General features: G+C 42.2%; 2 protein-coding genes across 5 annotated transcripts in view; one reads left to right on the top strand and one right to left on the bottom strand.

The window, feature by feature from the left end:
* Positions 1–13,779, top strand: part of HAGH (hydroxyacylglutathione hydrolase) — a 56,708-nt gene extending 42,929 nt beyond the window's left edge. For both annotated transcript variants that reach the window (XM_056533452.1, XM_056533454.1), the window contains exon 10: positions 13,675–13,779. In XM_056533452.1, coding sequence (XP_056389427.1) covers positions 13,675–13,764 — 90 coding nt within the window. In that variant the 3' untranslated portion in view covers positions 13,765–13,779. The remainder of the gene's footprint in view (positions 1–13,674) is intronic.
* Positions 1,743–19,458, bottom strand: part of MEIOB (meiosis specific with OB-fold) — an 82,773-nt gene continuing 65,057 nt past the window's right edge. For all 3 annotated transcript variants that reach the window (XM_056533451.1, XM_056533450.1, XM_056533448.1), the window contains exons 8-14: positions 16,909–16,961; positions 13,782–13,877; positions 9,889–9,990; positions 8,263–8,413; positions 4,564–4,750; positions 4,329–4,415; positions 1,743–2,489 (exon numbers count right to left, since the gene is read on the bottom strand). In XM_056533451.1, the coding sequence (XP_056389426.1) occupies positions 2,382–2,489; positions 4,329–4,415; positions 4,564–4,750; positions 8,263–8,413; positions 9,889–9,990; positions 13,782–13,877; positions 16,909–16,961 (784 nt within the window). In that variant the 3' untranslated portion in view covers positions 1,743–2,381. The remainder of the gene's footprint in view (positions 2,490–4,328; positions 4,416–4,563; positions 4,751–8,262; positions 8,414–9,888; positions 9,991–13,781; positions 13,878–16,908; positions 16,962–19,458) is intronic.

Here is a 19,458-nt window from a genome sequence, read left to right as displayed (position 1 = left end):
TTGTTGTTTTCTAAGTGCTCTCTGATGACACGTGTCTTGGGAACCGTCCAGTTTAGAAGCAAATCCCCATAGCAAACCTCTTCTACTCTGTGCAGTTCCCGAGACAAGCAGAGATGTCAGCAGAGAGCACTGTTGCCAGACAGAAAAGAACAACTCTTTTGTTGATAACTATTGAAAGGATTAAGATTTTTTTTAATAGAAGTAATTTACAAATCTGTTTAACTTTCTGGAGCCAGTTGATATAAAAAAAAAAAAGTTTTTTCCTGGAATACCCCTTTAAAAAATCAGACCCACCGCGTAGTACCTCAACACACACACGACAGCGCATGCACGTGCAAACTACACAGGGCCTCAACGGGCCAATGAGCTCTCTGTTTCACTTACCAGAGGGAGCTGGCATGACATAAGAGGAGAGAGAGACATTGCGGCCATGTTGCATAGTGGAGCGAGGGCATGGGTAGGAATAAAAATAGGTTGTTTTTCTAACGAACTGAAGCACTAAACACAGGTATGCCTGGCATTAGCTTGGTAACCCCTACTGCACTGTGTGGCTTGTTTAACAACAGATCGTATGACAGATGCATTTTAAAGGAGATCTGCAGCTGCATATAACTTGGGGATAGGGAATAAGGGTTTGATCGCGCGTGGTTCGACTGCTGGGCAATCTCCTGGACGGGGCCCGGCCCTGTTTCGGCTCTCCCCGTGCAGGAGGTGCGTTGGCCACAGCATGACGCCGCGCCCTACACGGCCCCCTCTATGTATCTCTATGGGAAAGGCGAGCACGAGAATTACAGCAGAACACTGCTAGCACAAAGCTATATATGAAATACGATATGCAATACTGCTATGGTGAAAAATAGAGGTTCTTAGCTTACCATTTGGCCAAATAGTGTGTACCATCCCACCACGATAAGGTGACCTCATTGGGATGGACCCTACACAATGAATACGCCTCTGAGCATTCAGCTTCCAGGCTTGTAAGGTCTGACACGTCCAGCTTATAAAATGGGGGGCGTGCCCGAACCAACGTGGAGGCAGCCACTCCCTCCACATGTGCAAAGCAAAAAAGGTACAAGTTGGTCAGCACGTTTGTGCATCCCCACCTCTCCCATAGAGCTGAAGGCATGTGCCGGATCCCAGCATGGGAGATCATGGGGGGTCCCAACGGTCGGACCCTCCCACGATCAAACACTTATCCCCTATCCTGTGGATAGGGAATAAGTTATATACCGCTGCAGTACTCCTTTAATATGGCAATCTTAATTGGTATTTCTACAACAGATGTAACTGCCGCGGAAATTCCGCCATGTGCATAGTGCAGCAGAATCCCATTGAAATCAATGGGACTCTGCTGCAGCGATATTTCCGAGTGGAATATTGCAGCCGAAATTCTACCGTGTGAACATGGCCTTATTTTCAAGTACTGTATACCATGTTCACCCAACCTATGAGACTCTACCTGTTGCCTTCGCCTGTCAGGTCATACTGAGAGTTTGGCAACAGCCAGAGAGTCAGGGTAGAGGAACACTGCTCTATATTAAGGGGGAAGCTTTTTCCTGGGGGTCATTGTTGCCCCCCTTAATGTATTTTGTATGAGATGCAAAAAGGAGGGGTGGAAGTAAAGTGACAACTGTTGTGATGTTTTGCTTGGAAAAGTGACCCTTTCCAATCCCCTTTAGCCATCGGCCTTGTAAAGTAACATGATTGATCGATTTTGTGAGAATCAATAATAGACCAAATAATTCTGCTAGATCTAGTCAGTACCATCTCATTTATATGGGGACGTTTATTATCTCTTATAACAACAGAACTTTTATTAGATGACCAAAAGATGACACAACAAAGTCCTCAATGACGAAAACATGTGACCCGTTCACGACCAAAGTTCTCAAAAAAAAAAGTCAACCTGGAACTGGTTCTGCAAAAAAGAACGTGGTTGTGACCGCTGCAATATTATAGTAAAAATGACGCCATTACACCAAACTTTGGCCCCGAAAACTTTGTAGGCAGATGTCTATTGATTTTGTATATGAAAATTTATCTTAAAATAAATACCGTAATTTTAAAACCTTTAACAAACTGAGTTACGAATTGTCAATATGGGAACCAAGAAAAATCTACTTCTTTTCTTACATCAGTGTTTCCCAAGCAGGGTGCCTCCAGCTGTTGCAAAACTGCAACTCCCAGCATGCCCGGACAGCCTTCGGCTGTCCGGGCATACTGGGAGTTGTAGTTTTGCAACAGCTGGAGGCACCCTGCTTGGGAAACACTGTCTTACATCTTGAACAGTTGCTTTTGTCTGTGTCTTAGCGGCTGATTTGAACATGCAAACACTGTATGGAGACTTAACTCGGGTAGGTAAGGGTTAATATTGGAGCTGGTTAAACCATTGTGACTTTGGCGTGCTTCACGGCTTCATTGGGATCGGCCGGTTTGCAGGACAGAATGTTGACGCGCAGCCCGGTCTTTGAGTTGCTCCCTGTTGAAGCCTGAAAGTGTAGAATATTAACCATTAGCTTAATTTTGTATGTATCACAAAGAACTTTAATATTACTATGAAATGGTGTAGATACCTAATAGAGATGAGCGAACTTACAGTAAATTCGATTCATCACGAACTTCTCGGCTCGGCAGTTGATGACTTTTCCTGCGTAAATTAGTTCAGCCTTCAGGTGCTCCGGTGGGCTGGAAAAGGTGGATACAGTCCTAGGAAAGAGTCTCCTAGGACTGTTTCCACCTTTTCCAGCCCACCGGAGCACCTGAAAGCTGAACTCATTTATGCAGGAAAAGTCATCAACTGCCGAGCCGAGAAGTTCGTGACGAATCGAATTGACTGTAAGTTCGCTCATCTCTAATACCTAACCATAATGGCAACAGACAATGTAGTGCACAAACTAATGTATGAAGAATGTAAGTTCCTGACATGGACAGAGGTGAGAGCAGAGAGCACTGTGGTCAGACTGGAAAGAACTGCACAACTTCCTCTGTAGTATACAGCATCTGATAAGTACTGGAAGGATTAAGATTTTTATGTAGACGTAATTTACAAATCTGTATAACTTTCTGGCACCAGCTGATTTGAATTTTTTTTTTCCTTTTCCGTAGTACCCATTTAGATTTCTGCCACATTTGCTTGTGCAAATCTGGCCTAAAATCATGCCCCCTTCATGCAAAGCCACTCCTGCCATCCTGGCCCCTTCCTACCCCCTTGGTGCAAGCAGCGTTTTGCGCAAAATATGCGATTTTTCAAAATAGACACCACTTGCGCAGCTTAGTAAATCTCCATTGTTTTTTAAAACATCCCAAAATTCCAACATTGGAATTATTGACAATTTTCGATACAATGTGTGCAGTGGCATCCGCTTTTGCGTAGACTTTAAAGGGGTAGTCAGGGAAACTGAAGTTATCAGATACTTATCCCCTATTCACAGGATAGGGGATTAGCGTCTGATCGCCGGGGGACCAACCGCAGGGATGTCCAGCTGCAGAAGGTGATTGGCTGAAAGGATTGTCACTTGGGCTCGTCCAGCAAGGTGGGGGCTGGAAGACGCTGAGGACGGGTAAGTAGCCAGGGACCTATACTGGAGATCGCGGGCTATCCCTTCATTAGACATTTATTCATTATCCTGTGGGTATGGGATAAGTGTGTGATACATTTCCAGGACTACCCCTTTAATGAAACACACTTTTAGTTTACATTTTTTTTTCACTTTTTGGAACACAGAGCTCTCTGCTGACATCATGAGCTCTCTGCTGACATCTCTGTCCATTTTAGGAACTGTCCAGAGCAGCATATGTTTGCTATGGGGATTTACTTCTACTCTGGATAGTTCTTAAAATGGACAGAGATCTCTGAGCTCTGTGTTTCAAAAAGAAAAGAATTTCCTCTGTAGTATTCAGCAGCTAATACGTACTAGAAGGATTAAGATTTTTTAATAGAAGTAATTTACAAATCTGTTTAACTTTCTGGCACCAGTTGATTAAAAAAAAAAAAAAAAAAGGAGTACCCCTTTTATAATACTGCCTATTTCTATATGCCCTATAAGAGATCTCAAAGACTAGGCTTATGGCCAGGCAGCTGCAATACCAGGCACAGCCCTTGGGCAAAGGTGGAGCTGTTTCTATAGGAAAGGTCACATAACTCGCATTTGTGAATGTTCTAGTGCAATACAAATACCAAGATGGTAGACACTGGAGTTGTCTGTCTGATAAAGTCATCAAAATAGATTTGTCCACTATATTAATTGCAGGTCAATGCCGGGTCCTTGGCAATGTAACTAGGGGAAGATGGGATCTTTTATGTGACAAGTCTGTTCAAGATTTCTCACCTTCAAATAGATTTTGCAGCGTTCCAGTAGAAAATTCCATTTCAAAGATGTCTTCTGGTCTTCTGTTAAATTGAAAAATCCATCTACCTAAATCAAACATATGGAAATATGCCACGAGAAATCATTACTAGTCCTCCGACGGGAAACGGCAGCAATTATTCTTCCTGGCAAGGAATTAGAAGTGATGTATTATGCAGAGTCATTTTAAATGTAAAATAAGTAAGACAAAACTTACGGTGCATGATAATGTATCCTCTGCCGCGCTGCCCGATAAGTTAGCAGACAGGGTCCCGGTGTGATCGGAGACGTCCACTTGCAAATCCAGAGTTGTGAACACAGATTTAAGGTCTGCAGACGTTTCGTTGCAGAAAGTATAGGTGCAGCCTTTAGATAAATCACTGACTGGGTAATGGCATTGTGAGCTGGGTGAAAAATTATGGTATTAAATACTAAGCAGATAGATGCGGCGAGGAGATTAAACGTCCCCCTGTCAGTCCTTCCCAGACCCTCTAAACCAACAGTACTGAAATAAATAAACCATTCCATGATGCAGCACTGGGTCCTCAACAATATATTCCTTTCCGTGACAGCAGAGGAGTCTGTATGAATATGGCTCAGTTAAAGGGGAACTCCAGTGGAAAGTATTATTATTATTATTATTTTTAAATCAACTGGTGCCTGAAAGTTAAACAGATTTGTAAATTACTTCTATTAAAAAAATCTTACTCCTTCCAGTACTTATTAGCTGCTGAATACTACAGAGGAAATTCTTTTCTTTTTGGTACACCGTGCTCTCTGGTGACATCACGAGCACAGTGCTCTCTGCTGACATCTCTGTCCATTTTAGGAAATGTCCAGAGTAGGAGAAAATCCCCATAGCAAACATATGCTGCTCGGGACAGTTCCTAAAATGGACAGAGATGTCAGCAGAGAACACTGTGCTCGTGATGTCACCAGAGAGCACGGTGTACCAAAAAGAAAAGAATTTCCTCTGTAGTATTCAGCAGCTAATAAGTACTGGAAGGATTAAGGATTTTTTAATAGAAGTAATTTACAAATCTGTTTACATTTCTGGCGTCAGTTGATTAAAAAAAAAAGTTTTCCACTGGAGTACCCCTTTAAAGCAAATATCAGAGCCAAAGAGACAGGCCAGGGAGCTGCTATGGGGCCTTTGGAGAGAGGGGGCCCAGTTATAGTTGGTAGTGCTCTGTGAAGGACTCTCCATTAGGGCCCATGCACACTACGGAATTTCCGAGTCCCATTGCTGCCAATTGCTGTAAATTCTTCCTCTGAAAGAACATGTTCATTATTTTGGCATCATACTGGGAGGAATACATTGCCATCTTTGGCAATGTCCACGAAGTCCTACCGCTGACTGATTCAGTCGGCTATACTTCATAGTGTGCATAGACCCGTAAAGGGGTACTCCGGTGAAACACTTTTTTTTTTTTTTAAATCAACTGGTGCCAGAAAGTTAAACAGATTTGTAAATTACTTCTATAAAAAAAATCTTAATCCTTCCTGTACTTATTAGCTGCTGAATACTACAGAAATTATTAATTACTACAGAAATTATTTTCTTTTTGAAACAGAGCTCTCTGCTGACATCATGAGCACAGTGCTCTCTGCTGACATCTCTGTCCATTTTAAGAACTGTCCAGAGTAGGAGAAAATACCCATAGCAAACATATGCTGCTCTGGACAGTTTCTAAAATGGACAGAGATGTCAGCAGAGAGCACTGTGCTTGTGATGTCAGCAGAGAGCACTGTGGTCATGATGTCAGCAGGGAGCTCTGTGTTCCAAAAAGAAAAGAATTTCCTCTGTAGTATTCAGCAGCTAATAAGTACTGGAAGGATTAAGATTTTTTTTAATAGAAGTAATTTACAAATTCTGGCACCAGTTGATAAAAAAAAAAAAAAAAAGTGTGCATAGGCCCTTACAGAGGAAATGCATTGTTGGTAAACAAGGGAGTCAGAAACATCAGTCCCTACTGTCTAGTGCGGTGTTTCCCAACCAGGGTGCCTCCAGCTGTTGCAAAACTACAACTCCCAGCATGCCCAGACAGCCTTCGGCTGTCCGGACATGCTGGGATTTGTAGTTTTGCAACAGCTGGAGGCACGCTGGTTGGGAAACACTGATCTAGTGTGACAAAACTAAGTGGTATAATGAGGGAACACATTTGCTATGGGGCATTCTCTCTTCTATGTACACCAATGAAGGATACCTACCAAAAAACATTTAATTGGGTTGCTACCTGACTGTTAAAATATGACAAAAAAATAATTATTATCATACTTGTATACTGAGATATGGAGGCTTGAAACTATAGGCCAAAAGCGTGAGCCTGCACTACTATGATATTCTGATCACATCGCCTCTTCTGGATTCTACAGTGTGAGTCGTGGTTTCTTTTAATGGATATAAATTACCGAATGCAACCATATTCACACTAGACCTGGAACATTACAGTTCCATGTGTATGTAAGTGGGTATATCGATGATGCACTTGGTAATTTTCATCCACACAAAGGGGGAAATTTATCAAAACCTGTCCGGAGGAAAAGTTGCTGAGTTGCCCATAGCAACCAATCAGATCACTTCTTTCATTTTTGAAAAGGCCTCCGAAAAATGAAATAATCGATCTGATTGGTTGCTATGGGCAACTCAGCAACTTTTCCTCTGGACAGGTTTTGATAAATCTTCCCCAAAGTCTTCACTACAAACCTGCATCTGACAGTAGTCAAAGGGGAACATCTTTTCATCGCAAACTCTTCGCAGGTCTGTAACTTCAGTGAATCATACCAATATAAAAAACTTAAAATTAAAGGGTACCTTTTATCAAAAAAAAACTTTTGATATATTATAGATTAATGTATGCAGAATAACTTTCCAGTTGCATGTTATTAAAAAATATGCTTCTTAATTTTTCCACTTTGAAAAAAAAATGACAACTAGAGGTCTCCCTACCAGTCCTGGCCGCAAGCCCTTTTTATAGATTTCAGACTCATGCTGGAGTTCTAAATCTCAGACTGCAGCCAAGACACCAACAAGCTCAGCTGGCAGCTCTGAGCCTTCTCCTCTCTGTTTACAACTGCATGTGCAGAGAGAAGAAAGATCAGAGCTCAGATAGTAAAATGAGGGCATGCAGTAAGGCAGAGTCAGGAGTATGCCCTGCTGTGCTATGAGCACAGTGCTGGCTCCTGCCTGTCTGATTGACAGGCAGGGAGCAGTGCTGAGCTTGTCTGTGTCCTGGCTGCAGTCTGAGACTCCAGCATAAGTATGAAATCTATAAAAAGGGCTTGCAGCCAGGACTGGTAGGGAGACCTCTAGTGGTCATTTTTGTCAAAATGGAAAACTAAATAGAAATAAGCATATTTTTTCATAACCATACAATTGGAAAGTTTTTTTGCATACATTAATCTATAATATATCAAAAGTTTTTTTTTTTTTTTTTATGAAAGGTACCCTTTAAAGGGGTATTTCCAACCTGCAAAGTTATCCCTTATCCACAGGATAGGGGATAATAAGTTGATTGTGGAGGTCTGACCGGGGAGACCCTAATGATCTTGAGAACGAGAGAAATCTGTCCCTCAAATCAAAGTCCCCCAACCCGGTCCTCCAGGCCCACCAACAGTCCAGGATGTTAACTTTTCCCCTGTTCCATTCTTATGGAGTAACTGAAAATACCTGCAATGTTGGTGGACCTTGAGGACTGGGTTGGGGACCACTGCCCCAAATAAATACAGCGCACCACATATGAATGGCCAGCACTTCATTCATTACTTATTAGACTTCCAAGCATTGCCTGAGGCCTTCTTTAATATGTTCCCTCCAAACATTCACTGATGCAGAGGAAATATATTAAATTGGATCAGATACTGCATTATAGTGTAAAAAGTATGTACACTGTACACAAATAAACTGGTAACTCACCATCTATTTCTCACTATTTTTTCAATGGTTGAATCAATATTCAGTTTGGAAACATAGGCAAACACTATTCCATAAACAGGATTATTTTTATCGGACTGAAGAGCTATGTCTCTTATCTGCACCACTGTATACACATCCTTTATAGTCTCCACTGGAAAGAAAGAAAAGGTTGTAATCACTGAAAAGTCACAGTACACAGCCATCAGCACAGGAATAGATCTTATAAGAACCTTTACAGACGTGTGTCCGAGAAAAAGGACAGATCAATGGTCTGTCCGTACGATGTACAGACACGGCGGGTTCCCCCAGACAGAGCTGTTCTTTCTGCTCTAGCTAATATATGAGAGTCCTGGACAGAGATAAGAAGCCTGTTTAATATTCAGGGGTACTGAACCCCATTTTGGCAGTCCTGTTGAAAAGGACAGGTTTTCAGGAGTAGAGTCCTCTCAGTCAGCTACCATCTTTCATTCAGTAGTAGCAAAAACAATAATTGGTGGAGAACAACTGAAAGAGAGGGGTCTTCCCTCCCCACTATGGTTTAACTGTCTTAAAGGATGCATTAATGTATGCAGAATAACTTTCCAATTGCATGTTATTAAAAATTAGCTTCTTTCTATTTAATTTTCCACTTTGAAAAAATTACCACTAGGGGTCTCCCTACCAGTCCTGGCCACAAGCCCGTCTTAAAAATTTCAGACTCATACTGGAGTCCTTAATCTCAGACTGCAGCCAGGACACAGACAAGCTCAGTGCTGCTTCCTGCCTGTCAATCAGACAGGCAAGACCCAGCACTGTGCTCATAGCAAAGCAGGGCATACTCCTGACTCTGCCTTACTGCATGCCCTCATTCATTTTACTATCTGAGCTCCGATCTTTCTGTAAACAGAGAGGAGAAGATTCAGAGCTGCCAGCTGAGCTTGTTGGTGTCCTGGATGCAGTCTGAGATTTAGGACTCCAGCATGAGTCTGAAATCTATAAAAAGGGCTTGCGGCCAGGACTGGAAGGGAGACCTCTAATGGTCATTTTTTCAAAGTTCAAAGTGGAAAATTAAATAGAAAGAAGCATATTTTTTTTAATAAAATGCAAAGTTATTCTGCATACATTAACCTATAATATATCAAAAGTTTTTTGATGAAAGATACCCTTTAATCATTTACAGCGAGACACTATGGATAATGTACAGTATCCATTAGAAATATGCTACCTAAGAACAATAATCACAGTGGCCCTTATTTACTTATTTTTCCACAATCCGAAAATTCATGAAAATTTTCACCCTGTTTATGGCATTTCTTTAGGCTGTGATTTTTCACTTTCAACACAAAGGTTAAAAATATTTGCGCACTATGGTGCGTTTCTGATGTACCAAAGTTTAAAGACATGTGGAACCCCATTCATGAATATGATGGAAGAGTGAATAAAAATTCTATGTAGGGGGAACTATTCTAGGAATTCTAGAAAGGGGGGACTCCCCTTTCACTAGGAAAGGGGGGAAAAGGGGAATCATAGTACATGAGGCCCTGTGTATATTGAACCTATTATAAAGAAGATGTGAACATTGATACATATGAAGTGTAGATAAAATCCTATATACACAATTTTACCACCCTATTCTTTTCTCCTTACATTTTATGGAATCTCCGAAAACATCCTCATTTTCTTCCACAAAGGCTCCATTCTCAGCGCAGTCCCTTGCATATCTCAATAAGGCATACGCCTCTGGCATGTCTGGTGAAAATATAAAAGTGCAGGATTTACGCAATTATAGAAGATGCCGGAGAACTAAGAGACTTATATGAACTTTTGCTGTAACTTAATCTGAACGAGCACAACCCTGGGCAGCTTTCGGGGGCAGCTTTCCTCCGTCTTTGGCCTGCATGCACTTTGTATGTGAGACGGCGGCTACACGAGGCGCAGGATATACTGAAGGAGAGACCAAGTAACAACCAAAAGGTAGTTTATTCCCAGGATGCAATGCGTTTTCCTGCAGTTCCGCAGCTTCATCAGGCATGACAAGAAGCAGGTAAGTTGCTTCAGTGGCAGCCGCTCAGTCACAGCTCCGCCGCTAGAAGCGGCGGAGCTGTGACTGAGCAGCTGCCACTGAAGCAATTTACCTGCTTCTTGTCTTGCCTGATGAAGCTGCGTAACTGCAGTGAAACGCGTTTCATCCTGGGAATAAACTACCTTTTGGTTTTTACTTGGTCTCTCCTTCAGTATATCCTGTGCCTCGTGAAGCCGGGGGCCTGCTTGAAGCCATACCGATCCTTGTTCACATCACGGCTATTACAATGGATTAATCAGATTATCACAACAGTTGAGCTATGATAACACGGAGATAGAGGAGATGATAACCTCTCTGTCATTCATACATCAAGACTCGTCCAGAGGATTTTTAATTTAATGTTGCTGTTCCTGTGCTTAAAGCGTACCCGTCAGATCCAACAAAAAAAACATTTTTTTAAAAATATATCACTCAGTACCTAATCCTGACCATGTACATCTAATTTTTATGTGTCTAGCAACTTTATTTTTTTTTATTACACTTTTAATTTAGCTCACTAGTATGAATTCCTCTCAAAGGGAGGGGGCGTGGCCTCACTGTGCAGGTCTCCGCCCCCTCCCTCAGTATGCTGTCTGCTCACATCTTCCCTAGCATTAGCAAAACTACAACTCCCAGCTTGTCCTCACTGACAGTAGCGGGACACAAGCTGACAGTGGGAGGATTTTTCCTCCAGCCCTGCGCTCACAGCTGTCAATCAAGGAAGTGTGTCCATGACATAGGTGATGACTCATGGACACAGCAGGACTAGTATGTGACCAAGCAGGCAGGGGGGGCAGTTGTATGACTGGCTTTTTCAGTATGAAATACTGAAAAATTTCTAATGAAAGCAATTACAAAACCTATTGGTTATACATGCTTTCCAACATATCAAAAGTTTTTGTATCTGACAGTGCCCATTTAAAGGAGTTTTCTCATTTCATCAAGCTAGCCCCTATCTATTGGATGGGATATAACTTTGGGATCGGTGGGATGACCCAACCGATCCCTAGACACCATAACATTAGGGTTCCAAATGGAAGGAGCGGGCCGCGCATGCATGGTCAACCCTCCATTCACTCTCTATGGGCTTTCCAAATGTTGCTGAAAGCTGGGGACACTGACACTATACACATATCTGCATTGCATTATACCACACCCCCATCTGGTTCTGTCCACGCCCTCCTTGCATATATTTCCTATGTCTGTATAGTGAATTTAATTATGTAAAAATGATACATAGATGAGGTTTAAATATTTTTGAGAACATCTTAAGACCTCCTAAAATGTCTAACTACAGAAGTCTCGTAGCTGGGAACCGCCGCAGTCCCAGCTGCGGCACCTGAGACTTCAGGTGCATGGAGTAAACACTTCTTTCCTGGATGACTAGCGACTACAGCCGCCATGCCCCCTCCATTCATCTCTATGGGAGGAGGCATGACAACTACATAATAGCCGTCATGCCCCCTCCTATAGACATCAATAGACTGGGCATGGCATGACATCACGAACGCGGAAGCTCCAGGCTTCCGTGTTCTGGACACCCCCGCTGTCGGCCCAGAGATCACGGGGGTCCCCAACGGCAGGACCCCCGTGATCAGACATCTTATCCCCTATCCTTTGGATAGGGGATAAGATGTTTTCTGTCGGAGTACCCCTTTAAGCTCAGACATGCTCAATGTGCAGCCTGTATCGTAGAACACAGTACCACCACCTAGTGCCTGCACTGTATTATGGAAGTATACATCCAAATCCTTGACCCTAAGATACTGTTGATTGGTCTCAGGCTTATATCCCAACTGTATTAGGCTGCATGCACACCACGTTTTTGCTATACAGTTCCCGTATCAAATTTTTGATGAAAAACGGATTCTTCAAAACCTGACTAAACTGTATCCAAACGTGTGTACAAATTTCAACCCGTATACAGTTAAAACCCGTATACGGTTTGAAAAATGATGTCCAGTTGCATCAATTTTTTAAGAAAAAAACGTATACAACTTTCACTTTTCACTCCATTTTGAATAAAGTTTCACTTGTTTGATTGAAATTCCAAGATAAAAAACTGTGCAAAGTAAAAAACCGGATGGAGAAAACCGGATGGAACCGTATGCACATACGGTTCTGTACGGTTCCCATTGATTCCCATGTTAAAAAAAACAAAACGTATACAGTTTAATACGGTTTTTCACCCGGACCAAAAAACTTGGTAGTCTACGGTTTTGGGTACGGGAAAAAAAAACCGGACAAAACGGTATAAGATGCGAAACAGACTAAACCGGATGATGTGTTCGACATAAGGTTTACAATGTTAAGTCAATGCATTCAGTTTTCTATATGGTTCCGTACGGTTTTTAACTTGAAACTGTATACTGGTACTGTACAGCAAAAACGGGGTGTGCATGCACCCTAAAGAGGTTTAGAGGTGTGAAATAACATATGCTCATTGGTGTGCCAACCTTATAAAGCCCTGTGTGCTTTGAGTTATAACTTAGGCAGAGTTCATTTTATTTTTTTTAAATGGTGGTTAATAGCGCAATCATACACCGAAGCACCGGAATTACTGTTTGACTACCCAGCTATTACTTGCATGGTTTGACCAATGATGTTCTTTGAGGGATGTGGCCTGCTGATGATATTGTGAGAGCAGTTGCGGTACTTCTCAGCACTGTGTGTACTATATGACCCTACTCTTTCTACAACATGATTATAATAATAGCCTATTTTATCGCCACCCCGATGTTTCACCGCTATCCCGGCTTTCTCAAGGGGCAAACGTGAAAAAAAAAAAGGTTTTGTTTTCCAATAAAGAGGCAGCGAAGATCACAGGGATGGTGCTCATATAGGTATATCTTGAATAAACTGGAAATGAAGAGTAGAGTGGTGTTTGACGCTCCAACAAGTGAGTCTTGTTTTATATATCATTTCATATAGCCCACTTACCTGTTGAATTACTTCAATAGGTAGTTAAAAGAGACATAAAGTCCTTTAATTTGCCCTTTGTTGTTATTAATCAGCACAATGATTAATAATAATAACTGCGAAGTACTGAATTATGGAAGTATTCTCATGTATAAGGAATTTATATGGAGGTGCAGTGTGGGCCTGTAGATATCTATAGTACAGTGGTCTTTAAACTGTGGACCTCCAGATGTTGCAACACTACAACTCCCAGCATGCCCGGACAGCCAACGGCTGTCCGGGCATGCTGGGAGTTGTAGTTTTGCAACATCTGGAGGTCCACAATTTAGAGATCACTGCTATATGTCCATGATTTCAACACAGAAAAATGCTGTCCAATCAGTGCTGGCTTAGTAGGGACACCACCTATGTACAAGGGTATTGGTAACCCGTATCTTTTAATTTATTTATAGATTTCCAGGAGGAATCATAGAGGAACGACACAAGGCAGAGATGATCCAGAATTGTTTTTTCATGGCATATGCAAGTGCGGTATTTACTAAAAACGTATGATTTTTACCGGGATTTGTTGTAAAAATAGTCTTCGACACAACCGTTGCGACCATTGAGTTTCTGAAGGAGTCGTAATTGATGCGAATCTCTGAAGCAAATAAAACTAGATGGAACGAAATAGACTGCGGTTATTATCTCACCAGCAATGGTTACCATACATTAGAAATCAGAGGTCAGCTAAATGCAGGGTTCTGGTGACCTGGTATCACTGAAGCAATATAACAGCCATTGTCCCATGCCTGGTGATTTAAAGGGGTACTCCAGAGAAAAATAAATACTTTTATATCAAGATTTAGGAGTCAGAAAGTTAAACAGATTTGTAAATTACGTCTAATTAACTCTTTCAGTACTTATCAACTGCTGTATGCTCCAGAGGAAGTTGTGTAGTTCTTTCCAGTCTGACCACAGTGCTCTCTGCTGACACCTCTGTCCGTGTCAGGAACTGGTTTACTGTGGGGATTTGCTTAACACTCTGGACAGTTCCTGAGACGGACAGAGGTGTCAGCAGAGAGCACTGTGGTCAGACTGAAAATAACTACACAATTTCCTCTGGAGTATACAGCAGCTGATAAGTACTGGAAGGATTAAAGGTGTACTCCGCTGCTCAGCATTTGGAACAAACTGTTCAGAACGCTGGAGCTGGCACCGGGAGCTCGTGACATCATAGCCCCGCCCTCTCATGATGTCAAGCCCTGCCCCTCAATGCAAGTCTATGGGAGGTGGAATTTACAAATTTGTATAGCTTTCTAGCAAACCTGTTGAACCTGTTGATTTAAAAACATTTTCCTCTGGGGTACCCCTTTTGATGATTTTTTTTTTTAGCTGAACGTAAATAAACCTAAATCAATGTTTAATGCAAAGTTCAGCAATTGTATATTTTATTCCAATTCCTGGCCACTTTCAAAATCTCTGCTTGCTGTCAGAGTCAGAGCAATTTTTGTCTATATTTTGCAGCTCATAACCTGTCCTGATTAGACACAACAAAATCAATTCGCTGGGGTCACAATTTGCATTTGGAAAATCAGTAAAATACTTAAAGAGTTTTTAATTTCTACACCTGACTGTTAGGACTGATTAGAACCACCACTGGTGAACAGTCTTTGCCCAAAACAGTGCAGGAGCAGGTGGCAAGGGAGCAAGCAGCCACCATTTTAATTTGGCCCGGGCCCCTGTTGGCAGCCCTGCTGATAGTGGGCCAGTAACAGAGCTGCAGGGCCTGTTCTAAACATAGGTTTGGGTCTCAAAGACTTGACCAACACAATATCAAGATGAATTTTACATTTTTGGGCACTGTCACTTTAAAAAACCATTTACATGAGTTTTGATCTGTTGGTGTCTCAGTGCTTAGACCCCCACTGATCATCAGATGGGAGAAGCACCTGGAGAAGCGCTTCGCTCTGTGCTCTATTTTTCACTGCCTTTTTAATCTCGCTGCAGAAGGCCGTCTCCATTGTACATCTATGAAGCCTGATGCAAGTGCTTTTCTTGGCTGTATCTAACGATCTGTGGGGTCTCTGGCACATATTAAATTAATTTTATTTTAAGTGGCAGGGTTGAACATTACCAATAATTGTTAATAATAATTCACCGACAAGAAGCCGGCCAGGCCTGGTACCTAGATACAGATGAAAGCTGCGTGATCATGTAATGATGCTACCTAGGTCCTACAGAGAGGTATTTTACTACAACCGTTTCCAGTGAACTAAGGAAAACAGGCTTAAAGGGGTACTCTGGTGGAAAACTTATTATTTTTTTTTTATCAACTGGTGCCAGAAAGTTAAACAGATTTGTAAATTACTTCTATTAAAAAAATATTAATCCTTTGAGTACTTATTAGCTGCTGAATAGTGCTCTCTGCTGACATCTCTGTCCATTTTAGGAACTGTCCAGAGCAGCATATGTTTGCTATGGGGATTTTCTCCTACTCTGGACAGTTCTTAAAATGGACAGAGGTGTCAGCAGAGAGCACTGTGCTCGTGATATCAGCAGAGAGCTCTGTATTCCAAAAAGAAAATAATTTCCTCTGTGGTATTCAGCAGCTAATAAGTACTGGAAGGATTAAGATCTTTTAATAGAAGTAATTTACAAATCTGTTTAACTTTCTGGCACCAGTTGATAAAAAAAAAGTATTCCACCGAAGTATCCCCTTTAATCACACCCACCCCACAGGGGGCAGGTGAATTGAGATTTAGCTCCAACAGCCACATGAATAACTAGGCCCAGCCCGAAGCCCTGCAAGTTCTGTACTAGCACTGGGGTACTTGAAGAACTTTTCTCCAATGGCAGTGCTGGGTGTGCCAGTGTTTGATAATGATGGATAAAATAGTCCATGACCAAGATAAATTCAGTACTTTATGGGGAGGGTCAAGGTCTACACTAGTGAAGGAGGGGGATCAACTACTTCTCACTTCTTTACACTTCCCTAAACTACAGTGACTAGATCTAATAGGATTCCCCCCTCTAGGCAGGGCTAGAGCCAGGACCTCCCATCTTTTATAGGGGTTATCTAGAAATAGAAAAACAGAGATAATTTCTTCCAAACGTGCTCCCAGTCTGTCTCCAGGTTGGGTGTGGTTCTGCAGCTCAGTTCTATTGAAGTGAATGGAGCAAAGTTGTAATACCACACACAATCTGGGGACAGATGTGGAGCTGTTTTTTTTAAAGAAATTAGCTCTGTTTTTCTATTCCTGGATAACCCCTTTAAAGGGGTACTCCGCTGCTCAGCATTTGGAACAAACTGTTGGAAACGCTGGAGCCAACGCTAGGAGCTCGTGACGTCATAGCCCTGCCCCCTCATGACATCACGCCCCGCCCCCTCAATGCAAGTCTCCCATAGACTTGCATTGATTGAGGGGGCGGGGTGTGACATCATGAGGGGACAGGGCTATGACGTTATGAGCTCCTGGCGCCGGCTCCAGCATTCGGAACAGTTTGTTCCAAACGCTGAGCAGTGGAGTACCCCCTTAAGGCCTTCCCAAGTTTGTGGGTAGTGTGTGCAAAGTGGCTCACCTGCTTACAACCAGCTTACAACAAGCATATAGAGATATATTACCAGTACAATCAAAAAGTGAATGTGAAAATACCCTAAATCTATGACATATACAGGTATGAAATATATGCCAATATAGACCAACCTGTCTCTCTAGGAATCCAGGTCTGTGCCAATTGGATGGACTCATTGTCCCAGCTGTAAATGAGGGGAGAACAGAATGAAAATATAACTTAAAAATTATAGAATGTTAAGATGTAAAGCATTTTGTTAACTGTTACATGTTGTTACTCCTTTTTTTCCTTTAATGTAGTACAATGCAGTCATAACAAATATATAAAACATTTAAAAAAAACATACAACTTAAAAACAAGCCATGTCCGGCGCTGGCTTTTCGAAGCTGGGAAAAAATATGGAAACACAAAAATTGTCTGTGTCTTTAAAAGGGTTACTGTCATTTGAAAACAATGTTTAAATCAAGACTTTTTGCTGTATAGACTTACCGTATTTTTCGCCGTATAAGACGCACTTTTTCTTCCCCAAAACTGAGGGGAAAAAGTCGGTGCGTCTTATACGGCGAATACACCCCTATCGCGGCGGTCCCTGCGGCCATCAACGGCCGGGACCCGCGGCTAATACAGGACATCACCGATCGCGGTGATGCCCTGTATTAACCCTTCAGACGCGGCGATCAAAGCTGACCGCCGCGTCTGAAGGGAAAGTGACACTAACCCGGCTGTTCATTCGGGCTGTTCGGGACCGCCGCGATTTCACCGCGGCGGTCCTGAATAGCCGGGTTAGTGCTTACAGGACACCGGGGGGGACCTTACCTGCCTCCTCCGTGTCTTCTCCGTTCAGGGATCCCCTGTATGGCTGCCGCTCTCCTTCCTCGTCATCACGTTGTCGCGTACGTGCGTCGGCGTGCGTAACGACGTGATGGCGGCGACGGAGAGCGAGGATACTCGGCCGGCAGCAGAGACGTTCCGGAGCGACGGGGACACGGCGACAGCGATGGAGCGACATCCAGGGCAGCAGTGACAGGTCTGGAGGGGTGGGGACTTGTGAGTATTACCTCCTATGCAGTGGTCTTCAATCTGCGGACCTCCAGATGTTGCAAAACTACAACCCCCAGCATGCCCGGACAGCCAACGGCTGTCCGGGCATGCTGGGAGTTGTAGTTTTGCAACATCTGGAGGTCCGCAGGTTGAAGACCACTATTGGGTTCAAAATCTTAATTTTTTTTTAGATTTTGCACCTATAAATTGGGTGCGTCTTGTACGCCGGTGCGTCCTATAGGGCGAAAAATACGGTATATAGGGAAAAAGGTAACATTTTCTTGACAAGGTCAGATTTTCTTGACTTGATTATAAGTAGTGATCACAGTGGGTGTCAAGGGGTTTTGACACCATGTCAAATTTAAAAAATAATAATAATTAAGCTTTAGGGTAGGGTCATGTACCATATTTTGCTGCGTATTTGCTGCTGCATATTTTGCTACCCATTGACTCTAAAGGGTAGGAAAATATTTAGCAGCAAATACGCATCAAAATACGGCACGTGTGACCCTACCCTTAGGGCAGTGTTTCCCAACCTCCAGCTGTTGCAAAACTACAACTCCCAGCAGCCTTTGGCTGTCCGGGTATGCTAGGAGATGTAGTTTTGCAACAGCTGGAGGCACCTTGGTTGGGAAACACTGCCTTAGGGTATATTTACACGTACAGTATCCTGCACATATTTTATAGTGTTGAGCACGAATATTCGTAATGCAAATTTTTATCGCGAATATTGGCACTTCGGGATTTCGCTAATATTTAGAATACAGTGCTATATATTCGTATTGACCAATATTCGTTTTTTTTTTTTCACATGCAAATTTTGAATGCAAATTTTATGTTAATTTTCTCATGGAAAAAAAAGGGAATGAACATAGCGAATATGTGAATTTCACGAACATAGGATGAATAATCGTCAATATATTCGCAAAATATTACAAATTCGAATATGGCCCCTGCCACTCATTACCAATATTTGATACTGCAGATTTGAAGCTGCAGATTTCAATGTAAACTAAATGATTAAGTACAGCTTCAGATCTGCAGCAGATTCATGTGTGAATAGACTCTTAAGAGTTACGTTAAATCGGACTCAGTCTTTGCCGTCACTACCGTTTTACTTTGGGAAGTGCGGCCTTTCTCACTCACTACAGTCACTCTGTGTTGCCCTAAAAGTATGTTCCAATGTTCAGCGCATTTATATGTCGCCATTACTCCTCACATTCTATAGATTCCTGCTATAAACACATTTATTCCCGTGACTGTGAAAATTATCATGCCCTTGTTTGCAGTGTTTTATTGTACTCAAAGATCAATAAAATGTTGAAAATACAATTAATAGAAATGTTTCCACCGTTCATTAACATGCAAATAAACTTTGCCTTCAGGCCCGTTTTGCATTTTATAGGCACACAATACAGAGATATGGACTCCATAAAATAACCCTTATTTTTTTATGAGCTTTATTCCTCCTGATTTGACAAGGGCTTTGGCAAAAATGCTACCGCTATAACTTATAGGAACTATTCATGCGTTCTTCTCATTTTACTGGGGCTGAAACTTTTCTAGCAGCATCCTCCAGCCTAACTCTCAGTTGATTCTGTTGATTTCTGTAATATTTGGGTATTGAATGATAGCATTAT

The sequence above is a fragment of the Hyla sarda genome, chromosome 8, assembly GCF_029499605.1.
Source record: "Hyla sarda isolate aHylSar1 chromosome 8, aHylSar1.hap1, whole genome shotgun sequence".
NCBI lineage: Eukaryota > Metazoa > Chordata > Amphibia > Anura > Hylidae > Hyla > Hyla sarda.
The sequence above is the reverse complement of the archived record's forward strand: the minus strand, read 5'-3'. Positions and strand labels throughout refer to the sequence as shown.